Consider the following 24299-nt stretch of genomic DNA (forward strand, 5'->3'; position numbering starts at 1 on the left):
AATGACTAAATAGAGTGCACCTGTGTGTAATCTAATGTCAGTACAAATACAGCTGCTCTGTGACGGCCTCAGAGGTTGTCTAAGAGAATATTGGGAGCAACAACACCATGAAGTCCAAAGAACACACCAGACAGGTCAGGGATAAAGTTATCGAGAAATTTAAAGCAGGCTTAGGCTACAAAAAGATTTCCAAAGCCTTGAACATCCCACGGAGCACTGTTCAAGTGATCATTCAGAAATGGAAGGAGTATGGCACAACTGGAAACCTACCAAGACAAGGCTGTCCACCTAAACTCACAGGCTGAACAAGGAGAGCACTGATCAGAAATGCAGTCAAGAGGCCCATGGTGACTCTGGATGAGCTGCAGAGATCTACAGCTCAGGAGGAGTAATCTGTCTATAGGACAACTATTAGTCGTGCACTGCACAAAGTTGGCCTTTATGGAAGAGTGGCAAGAAGAAAGCTACTGTTAACAGAAAAGCATAAGAAGTCCGGTTTGCAGTTTGCCACAAGCCATGTGGGGGACACAGCAAACATGTGGAAGATGGTGCTCTGGTCATATGAGACCAAAATGGAACCTTTTGGCCAAAATGCAAAACGCTATGTGTGGCGGAAAACAAACACTGCACATCACTCTGAACACACCATCCTCACTGTCAAATATGGTGGTGTCAGCATCATGCTCTGTGGGTGCTTATCTCCAGCAGGGACAGGGATGCAGGTCAGAGTTGATGGGAAGATGGATGGAGCCAAATACAGGGCAATCTTGGAAGAAAACCTCTTGGAGTCTGCAAAAGACTTGAGACTGGGGCGGAGGTTCACCTTCCAGCAGGACAACAACCCTAAACATAAGGCTTCTTGCACACCAAGACGTTGCATTAGGTGGCACGTTAAGGTCGCATAACGTGCACCTAACACAACGTATGGTGCTGCAAGAGCCGACGGTAGAGTGAGCCGCGTTAGGCGGCTCGAGTCCTATAATGTCTCCCAGAGTGGCGCTGATTGGCCAGTGGGAGCACGTGATGCGGAGCGAGACACTCCGCATCACGTGGTCCCGCCGGCCAATCAGCGCCCGCCAGTGCAGTGAATATTAAGTAGCCATGTGCGCGGCTACTGTAGCTGGCTCTCCCCGCCTCCTCTCCGCCCCCCACTGCGCATGTGCAAACAGTCTAACGCGGCTATAGCCGCTCCAACGCCGTAGCATGCTGCACTTTGCACAGAACGTGCAGCGTTACATGTAACGCAACGTGGGCTGTGTGAACAGCCCACTTGTGTTACATTGCTGTGCATTGGGGGAGCGTTACAGGCGCACTAATGTGCGCCTGTAACGTCTTGGTGTGTAAGCAGCCTAAAGCCAGGGCAACAATGGAATGGCTTAAAACAAAACATATCCATGTGTTAGAATGGCCCAGTCAAAGTCCAGATCTAAATCCAATCGAGAATTTATGGCAAGATCTGAAAATTGCTGTTCACAAACGCTGTCCATCTAATCTGACGGAGCTGGAGTTGTTTTGCAAAGAAGAATGGGCAAGGATTTCAGTCTCTAGATGTGCAAAGCTGGTAGAGACATACCCTAAGAGACTGGCAGCTGTAATTGCAGCAAAAGGTGGTTCTACAAAGTATTGACTCAGAGGGCCGAATAATTACGCACACCCCACTTTGCAGTTATTGATTTGCAAAAAATGTTTGGAATCATGTACGATTTTCGTTCCACTTCTCACGTGTACACCACTTTGTATTGGTCTTTCACATGGAATTCCAATAAAATTGATTCATGTTTGTGGCAGTAATGTGACAAAATGTGGAAAACTTCAAGGGGGCCGAATACTTTTGCAAGCCACTGTATATATATATATATATATATATATATATTAATAATAATAATCAGGGATGGTTGGAAAAAAAGCTGATTTCCGATTCCAACAAAATATCCGGATTTCAAGATGTGTCTTTCCGATTTCTGCAGAACTGAGTAAATTGGAATTTCCGATTTGTGCAGAATGTTTTTTTTTGTCAATAAAGTTAGTTGATTTTAAAGAAATACATACGTTTTTTTTTTGGGGGGGGGGCGGAGATAATCCGCTATATTTTGCAGATGTACGCTACGTGTAATACGCATTAACAATTGGCAATCGGTACACTCCTGAATTTTCTTATTGGCCTAATACTTTGACCTAATTCTTCCGAGTCTTGTGATTGGCCTAAAGGGTTGTGCAGTTTTCCGCAGAATTCCGATTGCCGATTACTGATTTCCGCCCTGGATAGCAGTTTGGCCGATCGCAAACAACAACAACAACCATGAGGAATATCAAACATTGTTGTCACCGCCCATAAGAAGCAGTCCTTTCAGTTTGTGATGATGATCCGCGCACACTCACCCGACACATTTCCTGAATCCATTCTAGGTAACCGTCACCGAGGTAACCATGCGAGATTATGGTTGTGTTTTTCTTAGGGTCAAAATCGGTTCCATTGACAGCAGAGGGATTGGTGATATCAATTACCTGGGCGACAAAGAGACGGAAAAGAGAAAGAGAGGGAGGGAAGGGAAAATGAGGATACAGAAAAAATGTAGCGTGAAAGTCTACGGTAAAGTAGCCTATTATTTTCCATCATGCACATACTATGACCAAACTATTATACTTGTTCCGTCCCTAGGCCACGTGTGTTGGGGTTCCCCTTCCAAGTTCAGCAGTGCCCCTCCTCCATGTGCAGCCCCCTCCTCCACATGTAACATACATGTACTCATGCCCCTCTCCAGTGGCGTAGCTAAGGAGCTGTGGGCCCCGATGCAACTTTTACAATGGGGCCCCCCAAGCACTCTATACGTGACAATTGATACGGCGCACCAAAACCTGCCAATGGCAACTACAGTGTCTGAGGTGCAAGAAGGGGATGGGGAACCGTTTGTTAATAATTACCACTATTTAAGGTATCTATAGAAGTGATTATTATGAGCACAGGACCAATAGAGAGCTAATACTGTAGTTGAGGGAGGGCCCTTCGGGGCCCCTCTGGCCCAAGGGCCCCGATGCGGTCGCTACCGCTGCAACCCCTATTGCTACGCCCCTGCCCCTCTCTTTTATATACAGCTCCCTTGGACATCAGCTTCCCTTTTCATTTGCTACCTCCTCTTTCATATGTAGCAACCTCTATTTCATGTTCAGGTGCCCCTTTGGGCTGCATGCGCTCAAGGCCTGGACCTTTGAGGCCTTTCCAGAAATCCGGCCCTTACTTTGACCCTGACTCACTATGACTGTGGTACCCCAACCACTCTCTTCTTGCAGTTTCCATGGGGAGTCATTTACACACACGATACATGTGTTGCCGAGTGGTACTAATGTATATATTGTGGGCACCGTGCTCAGCCCCTCCGTGACGCTTATCTTGTTTTTGTTTCATGCAGTATTGGTAGCATTTAACCTTTTATTGGTTGGCTGTATATTTATATGCACTGTATATGCACTTATGTGATTTTTTTTCAAATGATTTTGCATTGCTTACTTTAATAAAGGTGTAAATAGTTGCCCCAAAACATTGAATTTATTAACCACTTCTCATTACTGGGTGTTTACCCCTTAAAGCAGTGTTTCTCAACATTTTATTGGTATGTACCCCTTTAGAAACCCTGTACTCACCAAGTACCCCCTAGCATAGTAAACATTATCACACGTACCCCTTGACAAATATATATTTAGAATGCAAGAGGAAAGTCGGCACATGCAAATGCGTAGCAGTAAAAAAGCTTTATTCTTGCGGCTTCATGCGATTAGCATAACGACACACAGTTGATAAAAATTGTCCTACCCGTTACTCCAGGTGCGCATTGCCTCTGAAGACGCTCAATAGAGCGAAACGGTCGTAAGGCGGCCCCCACTGCTCCCACCTCACCCCACAGCCACATGGAGTAACGGGTAGGACAATTTTTATCAACTGTGTGTCGTTATGCTAATCGCATGAAGCCGCAAGAATAAAGCTTTTTTACTGCTACGCATTTGCATGTGCCGACTTTCCTCTTGCATTCTGCTTACCATGACCTGCTGTTTTCAAGTCTGAGCACGCTATTTGTAGCATGACCCGTCACTAATCCTCTAAGAGGCACCCTACTTTAGTCCCAGTGCATGTTGATTGACAGTTGCAGTTCCGGTTCTGTGTATCTACTTAAGTCCAAATATATATTTAATCCTAGTACATGATAATTGGTTCTAAACCATTTCCAAGTATTTACTATTGCTTTTAATTAGCTAAAATACTAATTTGGTGTTGTTTAAATAAGATATATAATTTTCTAAATCTCTACATTTTTTATTCTTGGTTAAGTATATCAAGCCCGAGTACCCCCTGGAACCATCAGAAGTACCCCCTGGGGTACGTGTACCACACGTTGAGAACCTATGCCTTAAAGGACCACTACCACGAATCATTTAATTTTCAGCGATCTCACAGTAGATATAAAAAGTATATAGCAGCCTTGCTGTGTCTTTTTTTTTTTTTTGTTATTTGAGATGGCCCTTTAATTCCCCATATATTACTGTAATCTGCGTCCGTCAGTCCCTCACATAGCGCTGACGGACTTTTGTAATTAGCAGTCACAGCAGGGGGAGCCTTTTCAGGTTGTGGGGAAAAAAAAACAGATGGTTTAGCCCTGTTTTATTAACTGCCGAAAACTGTTATGCACGGGCTCACCTGCTGCCCGTCTTCCCCAAATACAGCCAAAGGATCCCCGCACTATACATTTCCACAGGCTGTGAGGGAGGCAGCTGTCAGCGCAGACTCTGCTGCGCAATGAGCTTCTCTCCCTATCCAGCCTTTCGCAGCCTGTCTGTTAATGATGACGAGCGGCTAATGAGCCTGCTCTGCCGTCCATTCCGCGGCTCTTCCCTGATGACGTACGGCTCACTGAGCCGCTGCGTAATAACTCATTTGCCGAGGAGCGGCTTAGTACACAGCGGCTCAATGAGCCATACGTCATAGGTTGCTACGTCATAAAACAGGGCTAAACCATCTGTTTTTTTCCCCCACAACCTGAAAAGGCTCCCCCTGCTGAGACTGCTAATTACAAAAGTTCGTCAGCGCTATGTGAGGGACTGACGGACGCAGATTACAGTAATATATGGGAAATTAAAGGGCCATCTCAAATAAGAAAAAAAAAAAGAAGACATAGCAAGGCTGCCATATACTTTTTATATCTACTGTGAGATCGCTGAAAATTAAATGATTGGTGGTAGTGGTCCTTTTAAATTTTGGCAATGCAGCTGTATCGCTATTGATATAGGAATAACTTTTTTTTTTGTATTACTTATGCCATCAAAGTGATACATGTATTGCTTTTATAGGGATGACAATCTAGGCTTTCTTTGGGTAATATTTTTATTTTTATTATCTTTAAGAATTGCTTTATAGGCATTTTACAGGATGAAAAAAGGTGTAAATGCAGAAAATACACAATTTTTCATCTTCTCTAATTTGCACATGACAAGGGCCACTGTTAGAAAACTCTTCAGAATATATTATTTACACACAAATTATTATATACACAGAGGTGCCTGGCTCTTCTACTGACCACATATGCTATAGCTCCATTGTTGTTGCCTGATGAAGCGGGATCAAACCTGCGAAACGTGTTGCATATTTGGAGTTCATAAATAAAATATATTAACTGTCTTTACTACAGTCGTTGTGTGTCTACTTGGAGGAGGTAAGTCCACCACTACTTCCTCTATTTACCAAGAATTTGTTTTTTAAGCTCATTTAGCTTCCTTTTATCCTCTTGGCGCCTCTGTTCTCCTGCATAAGAATATATTATTTGGCTAGTCCTGGTTAAATTTATACCATGCATGCCATATTTCATCACTGGTTGGGCATGTAGCGTGCCATTATCGCCAGCCTGTGTGCCTGCAGTGAATGCATGTGATCACTAGGATGCACATAGTTTGGGGACCCCAGTGCTGTACAGATACATTGCTAGGTTTATTCTTTAAGGTACATCCTATCTCTCAAATCCATCTATATTATAATGTAATGTATGCATTCTGTGGGTCTCACAGAGGCCATGATACCTGGCCTGTAGGTCCAACTTTTTGTAACAAGATTCTATTAAAATCTTCTCTGTGAGTCAAAAATTGTAGTCTTTCATTTTCCAATGACTTTCACGCCTGGTCTACTTCTGGACAAATTTTGGAAGTTTTTTTGTTGTTTTTTTTTGTACATTGTGCCATACTCTACGAAGGGTGGAGGTAACCTGTCCAACCAGGCTTCATCTACTGGACTTGGCAACCCAACATGTACCACTCACAAAGATTAGTGCCCTTTAACCTCTTGAGGTGCTAAACCAGGACATTTTTTATTAAAATGGCCAATGCAGCTTTAAGGCTTAGCTGCAGGGCTGCACAACTCAGCACACAAGTGATCCCCCCCCCCTTTTCTCCCCACCAACAGAGCTCTCTGCTGGTGGGGTCTGATCGCTGCACAGTTGTTTATTTTTTGTTTATAAATATTTATTTTATTATTTTTTTAATACATTTGCCTATTTTTTTTATTTATTTTGTATTTTCCCCTCCCCCCCCCCCCCCCCCTGCCAGCCAATCAGCGTGATCGGCTGTCATAGTCTTCAGCCTATGACAGCCGATCACTGCCCAGCCTATGTGATCTAAGGCAGTGCTGTACTGAGGCTGGGCCAGTACAGCTCTGCCTTAGATCGCAGCACTGTACGGGGTAATTAGCTGGCAGTTTCGCCGTCTAACAGTCTCTGAGCGGCGCTGGGAGACTGGAGGCGGAGCTCTTCCAATCGGAGATGCGCGCGCAGCATGCGCACAATCTTCTGCTAGCCCCATAGAAGGCCGTTCACGCCAATCGGCGTGGAGCGGTCCTTGGGTTGCCGCACTGCTCACGCCAATTGGCGTGGAGCAGTCGGCAAGTAGTTAAAGACAACCCGAGGTAGGCAGATGGGGGGCAGATGGGACATATTTGTCGCAATCTCTGAGGTAAACATTGAGGAGAGGAATTCCCTATTCAAAACGTCCCTGCAGGGTTTTCAGAGCTGCCATGGGGTTGTTCTCTCTCCCAGAGGCGGGACAAGGTTCTCCAGCACCCAAGGCTGAGACGCCAAAGTGCGTCCCTCCATCCCTCCCACCCTAGCCATCACACACTGATTGCTATTAGACTAAGAGGCACCCCAGGGCCCCAAACACCTTAATCTCCAATAATCTGGCTTGCAGTCACTGCCATGTATCCCTTTTTCGTATTTCTCTTTGCTTCAAACACAATAGGGGAATGATAGCCGAGTGAGCTGTGCGCCCCCTCCTACACAGCGCCTTGAGGCTGGAGCCTCTCTCGCCTCTGCCTGGCTCTCTCCTTGATCCCGCCCCTTGCTGCTCCCCCGGCCTCCCTATACACTGTGCATGAGAGATCTCTCTCATCCCAGCACTGTCACCCAGAGGTCAGTAAAGTGAAAGTGGGGGCCCACAGGAGTGGTAGGGATCTGTGTTTTTTATGGCTAGCTAATCCGCTCAGCCCTGAGGATAAGGTAGCTTACTTTTTTTTTTTAAGCACACCTCGGGCTCTCTTTAAACCATCAGTGTGAGACAAACCCACCGACTCCACTAGCTTGTATTTTAGTCAAAGAATAGTGGTGTATTAATATGTCTTTTGCAATGTACATTATAGCCAGTGATCCTCCTGGGACAGGGTCCATTTATATTTTCTCATACAGCAGAGTACCAGTTATCCGGAACTCAACTAACCACCAGCTTCAACCAACCAGCGCCAGTCACTGCTGAAGCTGAAGGTCAGCTGTTGTGGGCTCTGCTCTGATGTGCTTAAAGACTGGGTTCCAAGTTTAATATACTTTTATTTACTGTATTACATTGAATACAGAGTTCATGGCATGTATATAGAGTGTGGTATAGTACTGTATTAATTAGGCCTATTTTAGCCACTCTGCCTCCGCCTAACGCAAATTGGTGGCTGCAGAGTGGCTGCGTCGTTCCTCCACAATGCCATATGGCGTCATTTCGCAAGGAGTGAGATCAGAACAGGAGCTCGCACTAGCACGAGCTCCCGTCACTATAAACAAACGGCCGCAGCGATCAGCCTGCCAGCGGCTGATTTGCGCTGGCAGGCTGTTCTTTTTATTTATAATAAAAATGAATATAGCACAGACAACTTGTGGATGACTCTACAGAGTATATTGTCTTGTCTCTAACTGTCTCCCTGATGGACTAACAATCTAATCTCTGCCACAGCCATATGTATGTAAAGTAGTATAGGGACAATTTATGGGGGCTAAGGAGGGGGGAAGAAAAATTTTGCTCTTTTTTAATTAATTAAAAAAAAATTGCAGCAGGAATCAGATACCACCAAACGAAAGCTCTATTAGTGAGAACAAAAGGAGGTAAAATTAATTTGGGTGCTACGTTCTATGACCGAGCAATAAATCATTGCAGTTGTGAAGTGACAGATTGTAAAAAATGGCCTGGTTACTAGGGCGGTATACACCTCTGGTCCTCAAGTGGTTAAATGTTGAGTCTCAAGCAACCAGAAAGCACACTTATCCATCACCAGCCAATCCCTGCCGGGATTCCGCATATCTAAACAGCCTAGGCTAATTATCACTAGGAGGGTGGAGCTTCATACCATTATATAACAATATAGAGACAGAGCAAGTGTTTCTGATGCTGAAAATAGGATAATTAAGGTAAAAGTGTGTATCCCAAATAATTTACTATATTCTACTATACGTTAATATGACGCCTGTTGGCTCTTTAAAGGGAACCCAAGGTGAAAGTAATATGGTGGCTGCCATATTTATTTCCTTTTAAGCAATACCAGTTGCCTGGCAGTCCTGCTGATCCTCTGCCTCTAATACTTTTAGCCATAGACCCTGAACAAGCATACAGCAGATCAGATATTTCTGACATTATTATCAGAACTGAAAAGATTAGTTACATGCTTGTTTCTGGTGTAATTAAGCCACCACTGCAGACAAATTGATGAGCAGGGCTGCTAGGCAATAGAGATGTAGCGAACGGTTCCAGGCGAACTTTGGGGGTTCGCGTTCGCCTGGACCAAGCGAACTTTTGCGGAAGTTCGATTCGCCCCATAATGCACTATGAGGGTCAACTTTGACCCTCTGCATCACAGTCAGCAGGCACATTGTAGCCATTCAGGCTACACTAAGCCCTGGAGCCCCACCCCCCCCTTATATAAGGCAGCCTCCGGCGGCCATTACAGTCACTCGTCTGCCTGCTATTACACAGACTAGGGAGAGCTGCTGCAGACTTGTTCTTCTAGGGACAGATTAGTTAGGCTCTTGGTCTTGGCTTGCTCCTGGCTGATTGTTATTTCTAAAATAGAACCCCTCAACAGCTCTTTTGAGAGATAATGTTTTCCAGATGTGTTTTTTATTTTTTTGTGTGTTGCTCACTGACATTATACAGCCCTATCTGTTGCAGCTGGACCTTGGTAATAGTTATTACTGTGCCAGCCAGGCCCTGCCTAACTATCTATACTGGGACACCTACCTATGCCTACCTAACTACTGGGGCACCTACTTACCTATACGGGGACACCTACCTACCTACCTATACTAGGGGACCTACCTATGCCTACCTACCTATACTGGGACTCCTACCTATGCCTACCTACCTATACTGGGACTCCTACCTATGCCTACCTACCTATACTGGGACTCCTACCTACCTATACTGGGACACCTACCTATGCCTAGCTAACTACTGGGACACCTACCTATGCCTACCTACAGACAAGAAGATAATAAGGTCGTTGCTTCATTGTGGACAGACCAAATTTGATCAGCTGGACAGTCACTTTTGTTCTATCATTGAGCTACCACAGCCCGGCGACCATATGGGCTTAAAAACCGCCACGGCCTGCACTCTCGCCATGGTGCGCACCAGTCCAGCACGGCCGTCACTACACAAAGAGCTGTTTGCGGTGCGTTACACAGTGAGTTTGATGCGTCAGTGTGAAACAGAACTCTAATTACACTCCCTGATTGATGTATACACATGCAAGATGTTTGTAAGCACTTTAGGCCTGCAATTTAGCATCCAATGTCATTTCTGCCCTTAAAACGCTGCTTTGCGTCAAATCTAGATTTTTCCCCGGGACTTTGGGCATGTATCCCACTCCACCATGCCCCCCTCCAGGTGTTAGACCCCTTGAAACATCTTTTCCATCACTTTTGTGGCCAGCATACATTTTTCTATTTTTCAAAGTTCGCATCCCCATTGAAGTCTATTGCGGTTCGCGAACTTTTCCGCGAACCGAACCTTCCGCGAAGGTTCGCGAATGGGGTTCGCGAACCGAAAATCGGAGGTTCGGGACATCTCTACTAGGCAACTGGTTTTGTTTAGAAAGAAGTAAATATGGCAGCTGCCATATCACTCTCACCTCGGGTTCACTTTAACTCCTGGCCTTGCATGTCTAACGTCTCCTTTGAGGTTCCTTGGAAGAACAATTGCTCCGTGAATTCCTTACAGCTCAGCAGAGATAGGGGGCGCTCTCTGTAGCTGGCTAGAAGAGTGAGGTGAACAATAGCGGCTATAGCAAGTTGTAGCATAAGTAAAAGGAAATTGAACTTACTTGAGGGATGGAACTATTTGCTCCTGTCCAGAGTATCATGGTGGTACCGAGTTCCTGGTCAGACTTAGGAGGTGGCAATAAAACACGCGCAGCAGTCAAGAGCGCGGGCAACTTTTGGTTGGTACACTCAAGGGAACTCGTACATGTTGGATCTTCTGAATCCAAAATACCTGATAAATGAAATGAAAATGTTGCTAATTTGCTATTTATTGTGTGGATGGACAAAGCGTGGTGGGGACATGAGGTGACTCGCCACTAGTAATAATCGGAATTTCCCATTGTAATTTGAAATTATGATGCAACATCGTAATGCAAACTTTTGGGAAAAATCATAATCAATTTTGTTTGTCATCCTAATCAGGAACCATAATTACTGATTCCATATATGACCCATTTCTGTAATTTGTATATTGGTGTGTACCATTGTCTGTATTATTATGTATAGGTTGGTGCTTTATAAATGAATGATAATTTAGTAATTTTGCGTAATTTTTGCGTATTTTCGTGCCGACTTCAGCATTTATTAGCAAAGCCTCCGCATACATGTTATCACCAAAATTGCTGTTTGTTAAGAGGAATGGTGGGAGCAAAAAGGTCTTATAGTTTTTGAGAAAATCGAATTTAAAAAGGCGAGGAAAAATGGTTTTTAAACCGTCATTTTTCTAAATTTTAAAAAACATTTTTCCCTTGTATTTTTCAAATGAATTCTTTCAAAAACTACAAGGACTTTTTTGAAAAACGTTTTTCGGTGATGATGTAACATGTACTGTATATATGGGGGCTATTAACCACTAATAGTAATAAATAATTAGCCACAAAATTACTTGAAATTTGCGTAATTTTGCAAAATTATGAATGGATTAACAAAATCAATTGAATTTTCAAATCGTAATTAAGTATGACCGTAATTGCGAAAATTTACGTGAAATTTTGCATAATCGTTATTATAATAATATTGTAATAGTGGAAGGAGCAGAGTCCTCCAGCAGCACAGAGTACATCAGGAGAGGAGAGGTAGATAGTGGAAGGAGCAGAGTCCTCCAGCAGCACAGAGTATATCAGGAGTGGAGAGGTAGATAGTGGAAGGAGCAGAGTCCTCCAGCAGCACAGAGTGTATCAGGGGAGGAGAGGTAGATAGTGGAAGGAGCAGAGTCCTCCAGCAGCACAGAGTATATCAGGAGAGGAGAGGTAGATAGTGGAAGGAGCAGAGTCCTCCAGCAGCACAGAGTATATCAGGGGAGGAGAGGTAGATAGTGGAAGGAGCAGAGTCCTCTAGCAGCACAGAGTACATCAGGAGAGGAGAGGTAGATAGTGGAAGGAGCAGAGTCCTCCAGCAGCACAGAGTATATCAGGAGAGGAGAGGTAGATAGTGGAAGGAGCAGAGTCCTCCAGCAGCACAGAGTATATCAGGAGAGGAGAGGTAGATAGTGGAAGGAGCAGAGTCCTCCAGCAGCACAGAGTATATCAAGAGAGGAGAGGTAGACAGTGGAAGGAGCAGAGTCCCCCAGCAGCACAGAGTATATCAGGAGAGGAGAGCTAGACAGTGGAAGGAGCAGAGTCCTCCAGCAGCACAGAGTATATCAAAAGAGGAGAGGTAGATAGTGGAAGGAGCAGAGTCCTCCAGTAGCACAGAGTATATCCGGAGAGGAGAGGTAGATAGTGGAAGGAGCAGAGTCCTCCAGCAGCATAGAGTATATCAGGAGAGGAGAGGCAGATAGTGGAAGGAGCAGAGTCCTCCAGCAGCACAGAGTATATCAGGAGAGGGGAGGTAGATAGTGGAAGGAGCAGAGTCCTCCAGCAGCACAGAGCATATCAGGAGAGGAGAAGTAGATAGAGGAAGGAGCAGAGTCCTCCAGCAGCACATAGTATATCAGGAGAGGAGAGGTAGATAGTGGAAGGAGCAGAGTCCTCCAGCAGCACAGAGTATATCAGGAGAGGAGAGGTAGATAGTGAAAGGAGCAGAGTCCTCCAGCAGCACAGAGTATATCAGGAGAGGTAGATAGTGGAAGGAGCAGAGTCTTCCAGCAGCAAAGAGTATATCAGGAGAAGAGAGGTAGATAGTGGAAGGAGCAGAGTCCTCCAGCAGCACATAGTATATCAGGAGAGGTAGATAGTGGAAGGAGCAGAGTCCTCCAGCAGCACAGAGTATATCAGGAGAGGAGAGGTAGATAGTGGAAGGAGCAGAGTCTTCCAGCAGCACAGAGTATATCAGGAGAGGAGAGGTAGATAGTGGAAGGAGCAGAGTCCTCCAGCAGCACAGAGTATATCAGGAGAGGAGAGGTAGATAGTGGAAGGAGCAGAGTCCTCCAGCAGCACAGAGTATATCAGGAGAGGAGAGGTAGATAGTGGAAGGAGCAGAGTGCTCCAGCAGCACAGAGTATATCAGGAGAGGAGAGGTAGATAGTGGAAGGAGCAGAGTGCTCCAGCAGCACAGAGTATATCAGGAGAGGATAGGTAGATAGTGGAAGGAGCAGAGTCTTCCAGCAGCACAGAGTATATCAGGAAAGGAGAGGTAAATAGTGGAAGGAGCAGAGTCCTCCAGCAGCACAGAGTATATCAGGAGAGGAGAGGTAGATAGTGGAAGGAGCAGAGTCCTCCAGCAGCACAGAGTATATCAGGAGAGGAGAGGTAGACAGTGGAAGGAGCAGAGTCCTCCAGCAGCACAGAGTATATCAGGAGAGGAGAGGTGGATAGTGGAAGGAGCAGAGTCCTCCAGCAGCACAGAGTATATCAGGAGTGGAGAGGTAGTGCAAGAAGCAGAGTCCTCCAGCAGCACAGAGTATGTCAGGAGAGGGGAGGTAGATAGTGGAAGGAGCAGAGTCCTCCAGCAGCACAGAGTATATCAGGAGAGGAGAGGTAGATAGTGGAGGAGCAGAGTCCTCCAGCAGCACAGAGTATATCAGGAGAGGAGAGGTAGATAGTGGAAGGAGCAGAGTCTTCCAGCAGCAAAGAGTATATCAGGAGAGGAGAGGTAGATAGTGGAAGGAGCAGAGTCTTCCAGCAGCACAGAGTATATCAGGAGAGGAGAGGTAGACAGTGGAAGGAGCAGAGTCCTCCAGCAGCACAGAGTATATCAGGAGAGGAGAGGTAGACAGTGGAGGAAGCAGAGTCCTCCAGCAGCCCAGAGTATATCAGGAGAGGAGAGGTAGACAGTGGAAGGAGCAGAGTCCTCCAGCAGCCCAGAGTATATCAGGAGAGGAGAGGTGGATAGTGGAAGGAGCAGAGTCCTCCAGCAGCACAGAGTATATCAGGGGAGGAGAGGTAGATAGTGGAAGGAGCAGAGTCCTCTAGCAGCACAGAGTACATCAGGAGAGGAGAGGTAGATAGTGGAAGGAGCAGAGTCCTCCAGCAGCACAGAGTATATCAGGAGAGGAGAGGTAGATAGTGGAAGGAGCAGAGTCCTCCAGCAGCACAGAGTATATCAGGAGAGGAGAGGTAGATAGTGGAAGGAGCAGAGTCCTCCAGCAGCACAGAGTATATCAAGAGAGGAGAGGTAGACAGTGGAAGGAGCAGAGTCCTCCAGCAGCCCAGAGTATATCAGGAGAGGAGAGGTGGATAGTGGAAGGAGCAGAGTCCTCCAGCAGCACAGAGTATATCAGGAGTGGAGAGGTAGTGCAAGAAGCAGAGTCCTCCAGCAGCACAGAGTATGTCAGGAGAGGGGAGGTAGATAGTGGAAGGAGCAGAGTCCTCTAGCAGCACAGAGTATATCAGGAGAGGAGAGGTAGATAGTGGAAGGAGCAGAGTCCTCCAGCAGCACAGAGTATATCAGGAGAGGAGAGGTAGATAGTGGAAGGAGCAGAGTCTTCCAGCAGCAAAGAGTATATCAGGAGAGGAGAGGTAGATAGTGGAAGGAGCAGAGTCTTCCAGCAGCACAGAGTATATCAGGAGAGGAGAGGTAGACAGTGGAAGGAGCAGAGTCCTCCAGCAGCACAGAGTATATCAGGAGAGGAGAGGTAGACAGTGGAGGAAGCAGAGTCCTCCAGCAGCCCAGAGTATATCAGGAGAGGAGAGGTGGATAGTGGAAGGAGCAGAGTCCTCCAGCAGCACAGAGTATATCAGGAGTGGAGAGGTAGTGCAAGAAGCAGAGTCCTCCAGCAGCACAGAGTATGTCAGGAGAGGGGAGGTAGATAGTGGAAGGAGCAGAGTCCTCCAGCAGCACAGAGTATATCAGGAGAGGAGAGGTAGATAGTGGAAGGAGCAGAGTCCTCCAGCAGCACAGAATATATCAGGAGATGAGAGGTAGATAGTGGAAGGAGCAGAGTCCTCCAGCAGCACAGAGTATATCAGGAGAGGTAGATAGTGGAAGGAGCAGAGTCCTCCCAGCAGCACAGAGTATATCAGGAGAGGAGAGGTAGATAGTGGAAGGAGCAGAGTCCTCCAGCAGCACAGAGCATATCAGGAGAGGAGAAGTAGATAGTGGAAGGAGCAGAGTCCTCCAGCAGCACAGGGTATATCAGGAGAGGAGAGGTAGATAGTGGAAGGAGCAGAGTCCTCCAGCAGCACAGGGTATATCAGGAGAAGAGAGGTAGATAGTGAAAGGAGCAGAGTCCTCCAGCAGCACAGAGTATATCAGGAGAGGTAGATAGTGGAAGGAGCAGAGTCCTCCAGCAGCACAGAGTATATCAGGAGAGGTAGATAGTGGAAGGAGCAGAGTCTTCCAGCAGCAAAGAGTATATCAGGAGAGGAGAGGTAGATAGTGGAAGGAGCAGAGTCCTCCAGCAGCACAGAGTATATCAGGAGAGGAGAGGTAGATAGTGGAAGGAGCAGAGTCCTCCAGCAGCACAGAGTATATCAGGAGAGGAGAGGTAGATAGTGGAAGGAGCAGAGTCCTCCAGCAGCACAGAGTATATCAGGAGAGGTAGATAGTGGAAGGAGCAGAGTCCTCCAGCAGCACAGAGTATATCGGAAGAGGTAGATAGTGGAAGGAGCAGAGTCCTCCAGCAGCACAGAGTACATCGGGAGAGGTAGATAGTGGAAGGAGCAGAGTCCTCCAGCAGCACAGAGTATATCAGGAGAGGTAGATAGTGGAAGGAGCAGAGTCCTCCAGCAGCACAGAGTATATCAGGAGAGGTAGATAGTGGAAGGAGCAGAGTCCTCCAGCAGCACAGAGTATATCAGGAGAGGAGAGGTAGATAGTGGAAGGAGCAGAGTCCTCCAGCAGCACAGAGTATATCAAGAGAGGAGAGGTAGATAGTGGAAGGAGCAGAGTCCTCCAGCAGCACAGAGTATATCAGGAGAGGAGAGGTAGATAGTGGAAGGAGCAGAGTCCTCCAGCAGCACAGAGTATATCAGGAGAGGAGAGGTAGATAGTGGAAGGAGCAGAGTCTTCCAGCAGCAAAGAGTATATCAGGAGAGGAGAGGTAGATAGTGGAAGGAGCAGAGTCCTCCAGCAGCACATAGTATATCAGGAGAGGTAGATAGTGGAAGGAGCAGAGTCCTCCAGCAGCACAGAGTATATCAGGAGAGGAGAGGTAGATAGTGGAAGGAGCAGAGTCTTCCAGCAGCAAAGAGTATATCAGGAGAGGAGAGGTAGATAGTGGAAGGAGCAGAGTCTTCCAGCAGCACAGAGTATATCAGGAGAGGAGAGGTAGACAGTGGAAGGAGCAGAGTCCTCCAGCAGCACAGAGTATATCAGGAGAGGAGAGGTAGACAGTGGAGGAAGCAGAGTCCTCCAGCAGCCCAGAGTATATCAGGAGAGGAGAGGTGGATAGTGGAAGGAGCAGAGTCCTCCAGCAGCACAGAGTATATCAGGAGTGGAGAGGTAGTGCAAGAAGCAGAGTCCTCCAGCAGCACAGAGTATGTCAGGAGAGGGGAGGTAGATAGTGGAAGGAGCAGAGTCCTCCAGCAGCACAGAGTATATCAGGAGAGGAGAGGTAGATAGTGGAAGGAGCAGAGTCCTCCAGCAGCACAGAATATATCAGGAGATGAGAGGTAGATAGTGGAAGGAGCAGAGTCCTCCAGCAGCACAGAGTATATCAGGAGAGGTAGATAGTGGAAGGAGCAGAGTCCTCCAGCAGCACAGAGTATATCAGGAGAGGAGAGGTAGATAGTGGAAGGAGCAGAGTTCTCCAGCAGCACAGAGCATATCAGGAGAGGAGAAGTAGATAGTGGAAGGAGCAGAGTCCTCCAGCAGCACAGGGTATATCAGGAGAGGAGAGGTAGATAGTGGAAGGAGCAGAGTCCTCCAGCAGCACAGGGTATATCAGGAGAAGAGAGGTAGATAGTGAAAGGAGCAGAGTCCTCCAGCAGCACAGAGTATATCAGGAGAGGTAGATAGTGGAAGGAGCAGAGTCCTCCAGCAGCACAGAGTATATCAGGAGAGGTAGATAGTGGAAGGAGCAGAGTCTTCCAGCAGCAAAGAGTATATCAGGAGAGGAGAGGTAGATAGTGGAAGGAGCAGAGTCCTCCAGCAGCACAGAGTATATCAGGAGAGGTAGATAGTGGAAGGAGCAGAGTCCTCCAGCAGCACAGAGTATATCGGGAGAGGTAGATAGTGGAAGGAGCAGAGTCCTCCAGCAGCACAGAGTACATCGGGAGAGGTAGATAGTGGAAGGAGCAGAGTCCTCCAGCAGCACAGAGTATATCAGGAGAGGTAGATAGTGGAAGGAGCAGAGTCCTCCAGCAGCACAGAGTATATCAGGAGAGGTAGATAGTGGAAGGAGCAGAGTCCTCCAGCAGCACAGAGTACATCGGGAGAGGTAGATAGTGGAAGGAGCAGAGTCCTCCAGCAGCACAGAGTATATCAGGAGAGGTAGATAGTGGAAGGAGCAGAGTCCTCCAGCAGCACAGGGTATATCAGGAGAGGAGAGGTAGATAGTGGAAGGAGCAGAGTCCTCCAGCAGCAAAGAGTATATCAGGAGAGGAGAGGTAGATAGTGGAAGGAGCAGAGTCCTCCAGCAGCAAAGAGTATATCAGGAGAGGAGAGGTAGATAGTGGAAGGAGCAGAGTCCTCCAGCAGCACAGAGTATATCAGGAGAGGTAGATAGTGGAAGGAGCAGAGTCCTCCAGCAGCACAGAGTATATCGGGAGAGGTAGATAGTGGAAGGAGCAGAGTCCTCCAGCAGCACAGAGTACATCGGGAGAGGTAGATAGTGGAAGGAGCAGAGTCCTCCAGCAGCACAGAGTATATCAGGAGAGGTAGATAGTGGAAGGAGCAGAGTCCTCCAGCAGCACAGAGTATATCAGGAGAGGAGAGGTAGATAGTGGAAGGAGCAGAGTCCTCCAGCAGCACAGAGTATATCAGGAGAGGAGAGGTAGACAGTGGAAGGAGCAGAGTCCTCCAGCAGCACAGAGTATATCAGGAGAGGAGAGGTAGATAGTGGAAGGAGCAGAGTCCTCCAGCAGCACAGAGTATATCAGGAGAGGAGAGGTAGACAGTGGAAGGAGCAGAGTCCTCCAGCAGCACAGAGTATATCAGGAGAGGAGAGGTAGATAGTGGAAAGGAGCAGAGTCCTCCAGCAGCACAGAGTATATCAGGAGAGGAGAGGTAGATAGTGGAAGGAGCAGAGTCCTCCAGCAGCACAGAGTATATCAGGAGAGGAGAGGTAGATAGTGGAAGGAGCAGAGTCCTCCAGCAGCACAAAGTATATCTGGAGAGAAGGGGCTGATAAGGGATGAGCAGATATTTGCAGCTGGTGGATGAGGAATCAGATAGATGTCTTCTTATCTTAATCACAAACTATAACAACTTTGTTTTCTCACCTTGAAGAGTTGGGCAGATATAAAGGAATAACAGGATGGCAGCAAACATCTGTGGAGTGAACCAATGATCATTAGGAAAACCAAATACCGTATATACCGGCGTATAAGACGACCCCCCAACTTTTTCAGTTAAAATATAGAGTTTGGGATATACTCGCCGTATAAGACTACCCCTCTTCCAACGCACACCAAAATCAAATAAAAAAATCATATACTGGTGCTGTATATGAACAGATACTAGCGCTGTACTGTATGTGTTACCCAGTATATAACAGTATATAGTCAATTGACTTGTTGCATTGGTTACCGCTCCTTAAGTAGACTGGTCAGCTCTCCTTGTCTACCTGTTTATCAGAGCGATATGGAAGAATAGATTGCACTCCCTCAGCAGCGAGATCTGAGAGGCGGGTAACAGGATAGGGCGTATCACCCGGCATCAATGTTGCCCAGTGTATAAGACGACCCCCAACTTTTCAGAAGATTTAAGGGTTAAAAAGTAGTCTTATACGCAGGAATATACAGTAAATGTTTTAAACAAATAACATTTTATTATAGCAGTTGTTTGTGTGTCCTTGCAGTGTGTGTCCTTGTACATTGCAGAATTCATCTGGGGCACAAAAACACAGAGTTGTAATTTGTTGAAATTTGCAGAAAGAAGCATGGAGAGATGACAGAGCAGAAAATAGCAACACTGGTGTAAGCCTTAATGAGGAACTGTGCATGCAGCTGCTATGTGTCTGTGTGTGTGCAGTGCACAGACCAGGCCAGCTGCTGCCTGCTGTCCAGCTATTAGCCTTAGGTATAGGTTAGGGTTAGGGGATATGATTACTGTGTTATTGTGTAGTTAGTACTGTAGTACAGCAGTCAGTGCTAGTAGTAGTTAGAGTAGTAGTACCACTGTGTTAGCTTTCTACAGAATTGCTGTGCTGTGCGCAGTGCCAGTGTGACAGTTAATGTTCACTAGTGTCTTCTCCTCTGCTTTCTGACTGTCACTCTGCACTTGCCTCGTGTCACTTGCCATGTGTCACGGGGCACTTGGCACGTATCACTTGCCACGTGTCACTTGGCAAGTGCCACGTGACATGTGCCACGTGACATGTGGTAAGTTCCACGTGACACATGGCAAGTGCCACATGACACGTGCCAAGTGCCACATGCCAAGTGCCATGTGACACGTCCAGCATGCTCCTGGCACACGTTTCACCTGCTGCTGCTGCATTGCCCTGCTCCTGCTGCCTGTGCAGCTCTCATCATCAATTAGTGTTCCTCTTTACAAAAGAATGATGGTACATCCCTAGTTTACCCTAAAAACCCCTTTTAAAGCAATTTAAAGGGCACTTCCGGTTTTCTATCCAGATATCAGTATCCGGCTGGATACCCCGGATACTGAGGTCGGATATCCGAATCGGATTGGAAAACTTTGAACTCGGATATCCGACCCGGATACTGGGGAGGGGGCTCCCTAATACTGGAGGCACATCTGGCTATACTGGGGAGGGGACTGCCTAATACTGGGGACACATCTGGCTATACTTGGGAGGGGGCTGCCTAATACCGGGGGAACATCTAGCTATACAGGGGAGGGGGCTGCCTAATACCGGGGGAACATCTGGCTACACAGGGGAGGGGGCTGCCTAATACCGGGGGAACATCTGGCTATACTGGGGAGGGGGCTGTCTAATACTGGAGGCACATCTGGCTATACTGGGGTGGGACTGCCTAATACTGGGGGACAAGTCTGGCTATACTGGGGTGGGGCTGCCTAATACTGGGGGGCACATCTGGCTATACTGGGATGGGGCTGCCTAATACTGGGGGACATATCTGGCTATACTGGGGAGGGGGCTGCCTGTCTAATACTGGGGGACACATCTGGCTATACTGGGGGCACATATGGCTATACTGGGGTGGGGGCTGCCTAATGCTGGAGGACATATCTGGCTATACTGGGGAGGGAGCTGCCAAATACTGGGGGGAGGGGGGTGGCTATACTGGGCAGGGGGCTGCCTAATACTGGGGGTGGACACATCTGGCTATACTGGGCACGGGCTGCCTAATACTGGGGGGGGGGGGGGGGCATCTGGCTATGCTGGGCAGGGTGCTGCCTAATACTGGGGGTGGGCACATCTGGCTATACTGGGGAGGGGGCTGTCTAATATTGGGAGCTCTGGCTATACTGGGGGGAGGGCTGCCTGCCTAATACTGAGGGCATATCTGGCTATCTATACTGGGGAGGGGATGAACCTACTTAATACAGGGGCCACACCTGCTACCTATAGTGAGGCAGGCACAATTGGGGTGGGGGGGGGGGGACATTGGTATCTCTACCTGTATTGCTGGGGAATCTTGTTGCGGCCCTGCACACAATACATAGATATTACCTGTGCTTTTTCGTGATGGATTCTGGCAGAGAGAATACAGAGCCTGTAACAGAAGAAAATTTATTAGAATTTGTACTAAGAGGCAATAGCTTCAATTCATCAAAGGCTGTTAGATTAAAAGAAAAAAAATCAGGAAAATACTACATTCACTATTTTTTTAGCCTTTTTTTGTGCTAATTCATTAATACCTTCACAGGTGCTGTAGAAATTAGGTAATTTACCGAAGCCCATTGGGAAAAACCTGTTCAGTAACAGCAGAAGAGTCTCTGTATTTGTTACATGCTGCTCTCTGTGCAGAGATAGCATTAGAATAGACATCCCTTTAGATACGCATATTTTTTATACTGTTTGTTATACTCTCTCTGCTTGCTCTAAATCTGTTAATTAGTTGTAATATTTTATTTAATTACTACAGCTTAGATGAACTTCCAGGAGACTTTAAACATGCCCTGCTTAGGTGATTTTCCCACTAGTCCCTCCGCATCTTCAAACAAGAACCTAAGGGGTTAAACTGCCAAAGGGCTTCAGGGGAAACCTGTTTTATTCCGTGTTCTCTCTGCTCACTGCCTGGGGGGTAGAAAGTTTGTACCTTCCGAGAAGCCTGTGGGTCCTATCAACGGGAATTGCAGGAGAAAGGGGCTGTTTCTATTGGCTCCCTACTCCTGTCAATCATGAGGATATCCACACGGAATGTATTTGAAGAAAATCATAAAAGTACATGTAAACATAAACACATTAGAAGTAATTTATGGCTCATTTTACTCTGGAAGAAACGTACTTCTTATTTGTATGTGTTTACATGCATTTTAAATTTTACACCTTTTTGTGATAAATAATCCCTTTAATCCAAAACACCTGCAAAGGGTTCCTATTTCATATATTCGTTTCATCTTTTAAAGCAGTATTAAAACTGTGACATAATATTCAATAAAAATGTGTTTTCCTACTTTTTCTATCCCATTCAGTTTCATATTTGCTTTTGTGCATAAGTATTATTATTCATTTAGAAATTACAAGTTCCCAAAGTATAGTTTTATTTGCTCTGAAAGCTGCCATTGCATTTTATTCATAACTGGTGTATTTATATTGTAATGTACCCAGTAATGATTTCTGAGCAGAGTATCAGTTCTGGACACATTAGAAGAAGTTTCTGCTCAGTCAGGGAACGTTTACATTCCTCTCTGCTACAATTAGGTAAACACAAGATAATGTTATCCCCAGTTCGGATGCGGATCTCCCTGCAGGGAGCTTTCTATTGAAAAAGTAAGTCCTGTTTTTAACCCTTTGAATGCTGTTCTGCTAAAAAAAGAAATGTGGTAGTATATTATATGCAGTAAATAATCTTTTAGAGCAAAGAAGAAATGCTGGGTTTTATACCATTTTAAGTTGAATTACTGAAATAAATGGACTTTTGCACGGTATTCTAATCTTTTGAGTATCACCTGTAAATACATATGGTATCTCAACTTTTTGCAATGGGAAAAAAATGAAAAGCACAAAAATGTAGGCAAAGGACACTTGCCCCCCCCCCCCCCCCCCAAACCCCATCCCCCATCATTCCCCATTAGTAATTTTCCCTCCCTTCACTTATGCTGCAATAGTCACAAAAGGAAAGGCAGAATGGTGACGTAGTGGTTAGCACTCTCCTCCTGCAGTGCTGGGTCCCGTGGATTGAACCCCAGTTTGTATGTTCTCCCCATGTCTATATGGGTTTCCTCCCACATCCCATAAACATACAGATACTGTAAATTAAAGGGGCACTATGGTGAAAATTTTTAAAATGTAAAATATGTGCAAACATAAACAAATAAGAAGTACATTTTTTCCAGAGTAAAATGAGCCATAAATTACTTTTCTCCTATGTTGCTGTCACTTACAGTAAGTAGTAGAAATCTGACAAAAGCGACAGGATTTGAACTAGTCCATCTCTTCATGGGGGGGATTCTCAGGGATTTATTTATTTTCAAAAGCACTCAGTGAATGCCAGTTACTCTGTCCAACTGCCAAAAAACTGTGTAGGGAGCAGGGAAGCTGGCCAGCGTCATTGTTTAAATCCTTTTTAGGGAATATATTTATAAAGAATAAAAGCCTTGCTGAGAATCCCCTATGAAGAGATGGACTTGTCCAAAACCTGTTGCTTCTGTCAGATTTCTACTACCTACTGCAAGTGACAGCAACATAGAAGAAAAGTAATTTATGGCTCGTTTAACTCTGGAAAAAGCGTACTTCTTATTTGTCTGTTTGCACATATTTTAAATTTTACAATTTTTCGCCAGAGTGCCCCTTTAATTGGCTTTCCCATTAAAAAAATGGACCCTATTCTACGATACATATACTACACGATACTTACATAGACATATGACTATGGATAGATTGTGAGCCCCTCTGAGGGACAGTTATGAGACAAGACAATATACTCTGTACAGCATTGTGGAAGATGGCGCTATATAAATATCAAATAATAATACAAAAAAGTAAGCAAGAAAAACACTCAAACAATTTAATTTCTAGGTTGCATGTAATATAGTAACATTTGCTATACTAAAACCTATTACTTACACAAACCAATATGTGAAAAATGGAGGGACAGCTGGGAAATGCAGAGAGAGAGAGAGAGAGAGAGAGAGAGAAAGAAAGAGAGAGAGAGAGAGAAAGAGAGAGAGAAAGAAAGAAAGAGAGAGAGAGAGAGAGATTTGATTAAATAACAGGGCCTCTCCAAAAGAGGGACAATGGCAAAGCCCCTTCCCTATGGATACGAGATGACTGGACAATTTACATTGCCATGCATAGTCCATGGGCACTGAATCAAAGTCTGAGGGTAGAGAAACAGAGGAAAAGTAATAGTGAACACATCAAGTACCACCTGGCACCCCTCATCTCCAGGGCCTCATAGCAGTTGCTATGGCTGCTATGGCTATAGTTTCGCCCCTGAGTTGGGACCAGAGTAAGAGAGACACAAGCCTGGTATTCTCACCTGTAAAGATCTGAGCAGCAGAATGCAGACAGGGGAAGGAAATGAGGTTCTTTATATAGGAAGTTTTCTTGCACCTAATAGAATATTTATTTAACTGTTAGTGATGATGTGTGGGGCGGAGTCGTTTCCTGGAGACTTTCCATAATCGCAGTGGAGGCTTTCTAGTTCAGGATGATGCAACACCAGGCTAGACTGTGTGCAGAGAAATGGGGCCATATGGAATACACCACAGTGGAGTTATACATGCAATGTACTCTGTACAGTCACATTTACCTGATGAAGCGGGCTGAGACCCATGAAATGCATGGTCTTAAAATTGTCTGGAGAGGTAAGATACCTCTTTTGAATTTTGTTTTTTTTATATACAACTGACACCCTACGTGCGTCTCCAGTGCAGCATATTACACCTCCCCTGGAGGTGTTCCTTTTCCTTGGTGTGATGTTAACCACAGCCAGTAAGGAGCACTGGAGTATGACCATCCAGTTCTGGCAGGACCTGTAATGCCAAGCAGGGATGGTAATTTGCCTCCAGGTGATATATACGGTGGTTGCACGGTCTGCAACCCACTTCTGAATAACACCCTATACCCTACACTACTGCACCATTTGGCTCCTGGTCTTATTTTGTCATATAATA

The 24299-nt window shown here is 46.0% G+C and overlaps 1 protein-coding gene across 1 annotated transcript in view; it reads right to left on the reverse strand.

The window, feature by feature from the left end:
* LOC137533843 (inactive pancreatic lipase-related protein 1-like) overlaps positions 1 to 23672 on the reverse strand; it is a 69573-nt gene extending 45901 nt beyond the window's left edge. Inside the window, exons 1-5 of the mRNA XM_068255087.1 lie at positions 23663 to 23672; positions 20689 to 20731; positions 18308 to 18356; positions 10607 to 10776; positions 2380 to 2505 (exon numbers count right to left, since the gene is read on the reverse strand). Coding sequence (XP_068111188.1) covers positions 2380 to 2505; positions 10607 to 10776; positions 18308 to 18356 — 345 coding nt within the window. The 5' untranslated portion in view covers positions 20689 to 20731; positions 23663 to 23672. The remainder of the gene's footprint in view (positions 1 to 2379; positions 2506 to 10606; positions 10777 to 18307; positions 18357 to 20688; positions 20732 to 23662) is intronic.
* Between the last annotated feature and the right edge of the window lie 627 nt (positions 23673 to 24299).

The sequence above is a fragment of the Hyperolius riggenbachi genome, chromosome 10 (genome assembly GCF_040937935.1).
Source record: "Hyperolius riggenbachi isolate aHypRig1 chromosome 10, aHypRig1.pri, whole genome shotgun sequence".
Lineage (NCBI taxonomy): Eukaryota > Metazoa > Chordata > Amphibia > Anura > Hyperoliidae > Hyperolius > Hyperolius riggenbachi.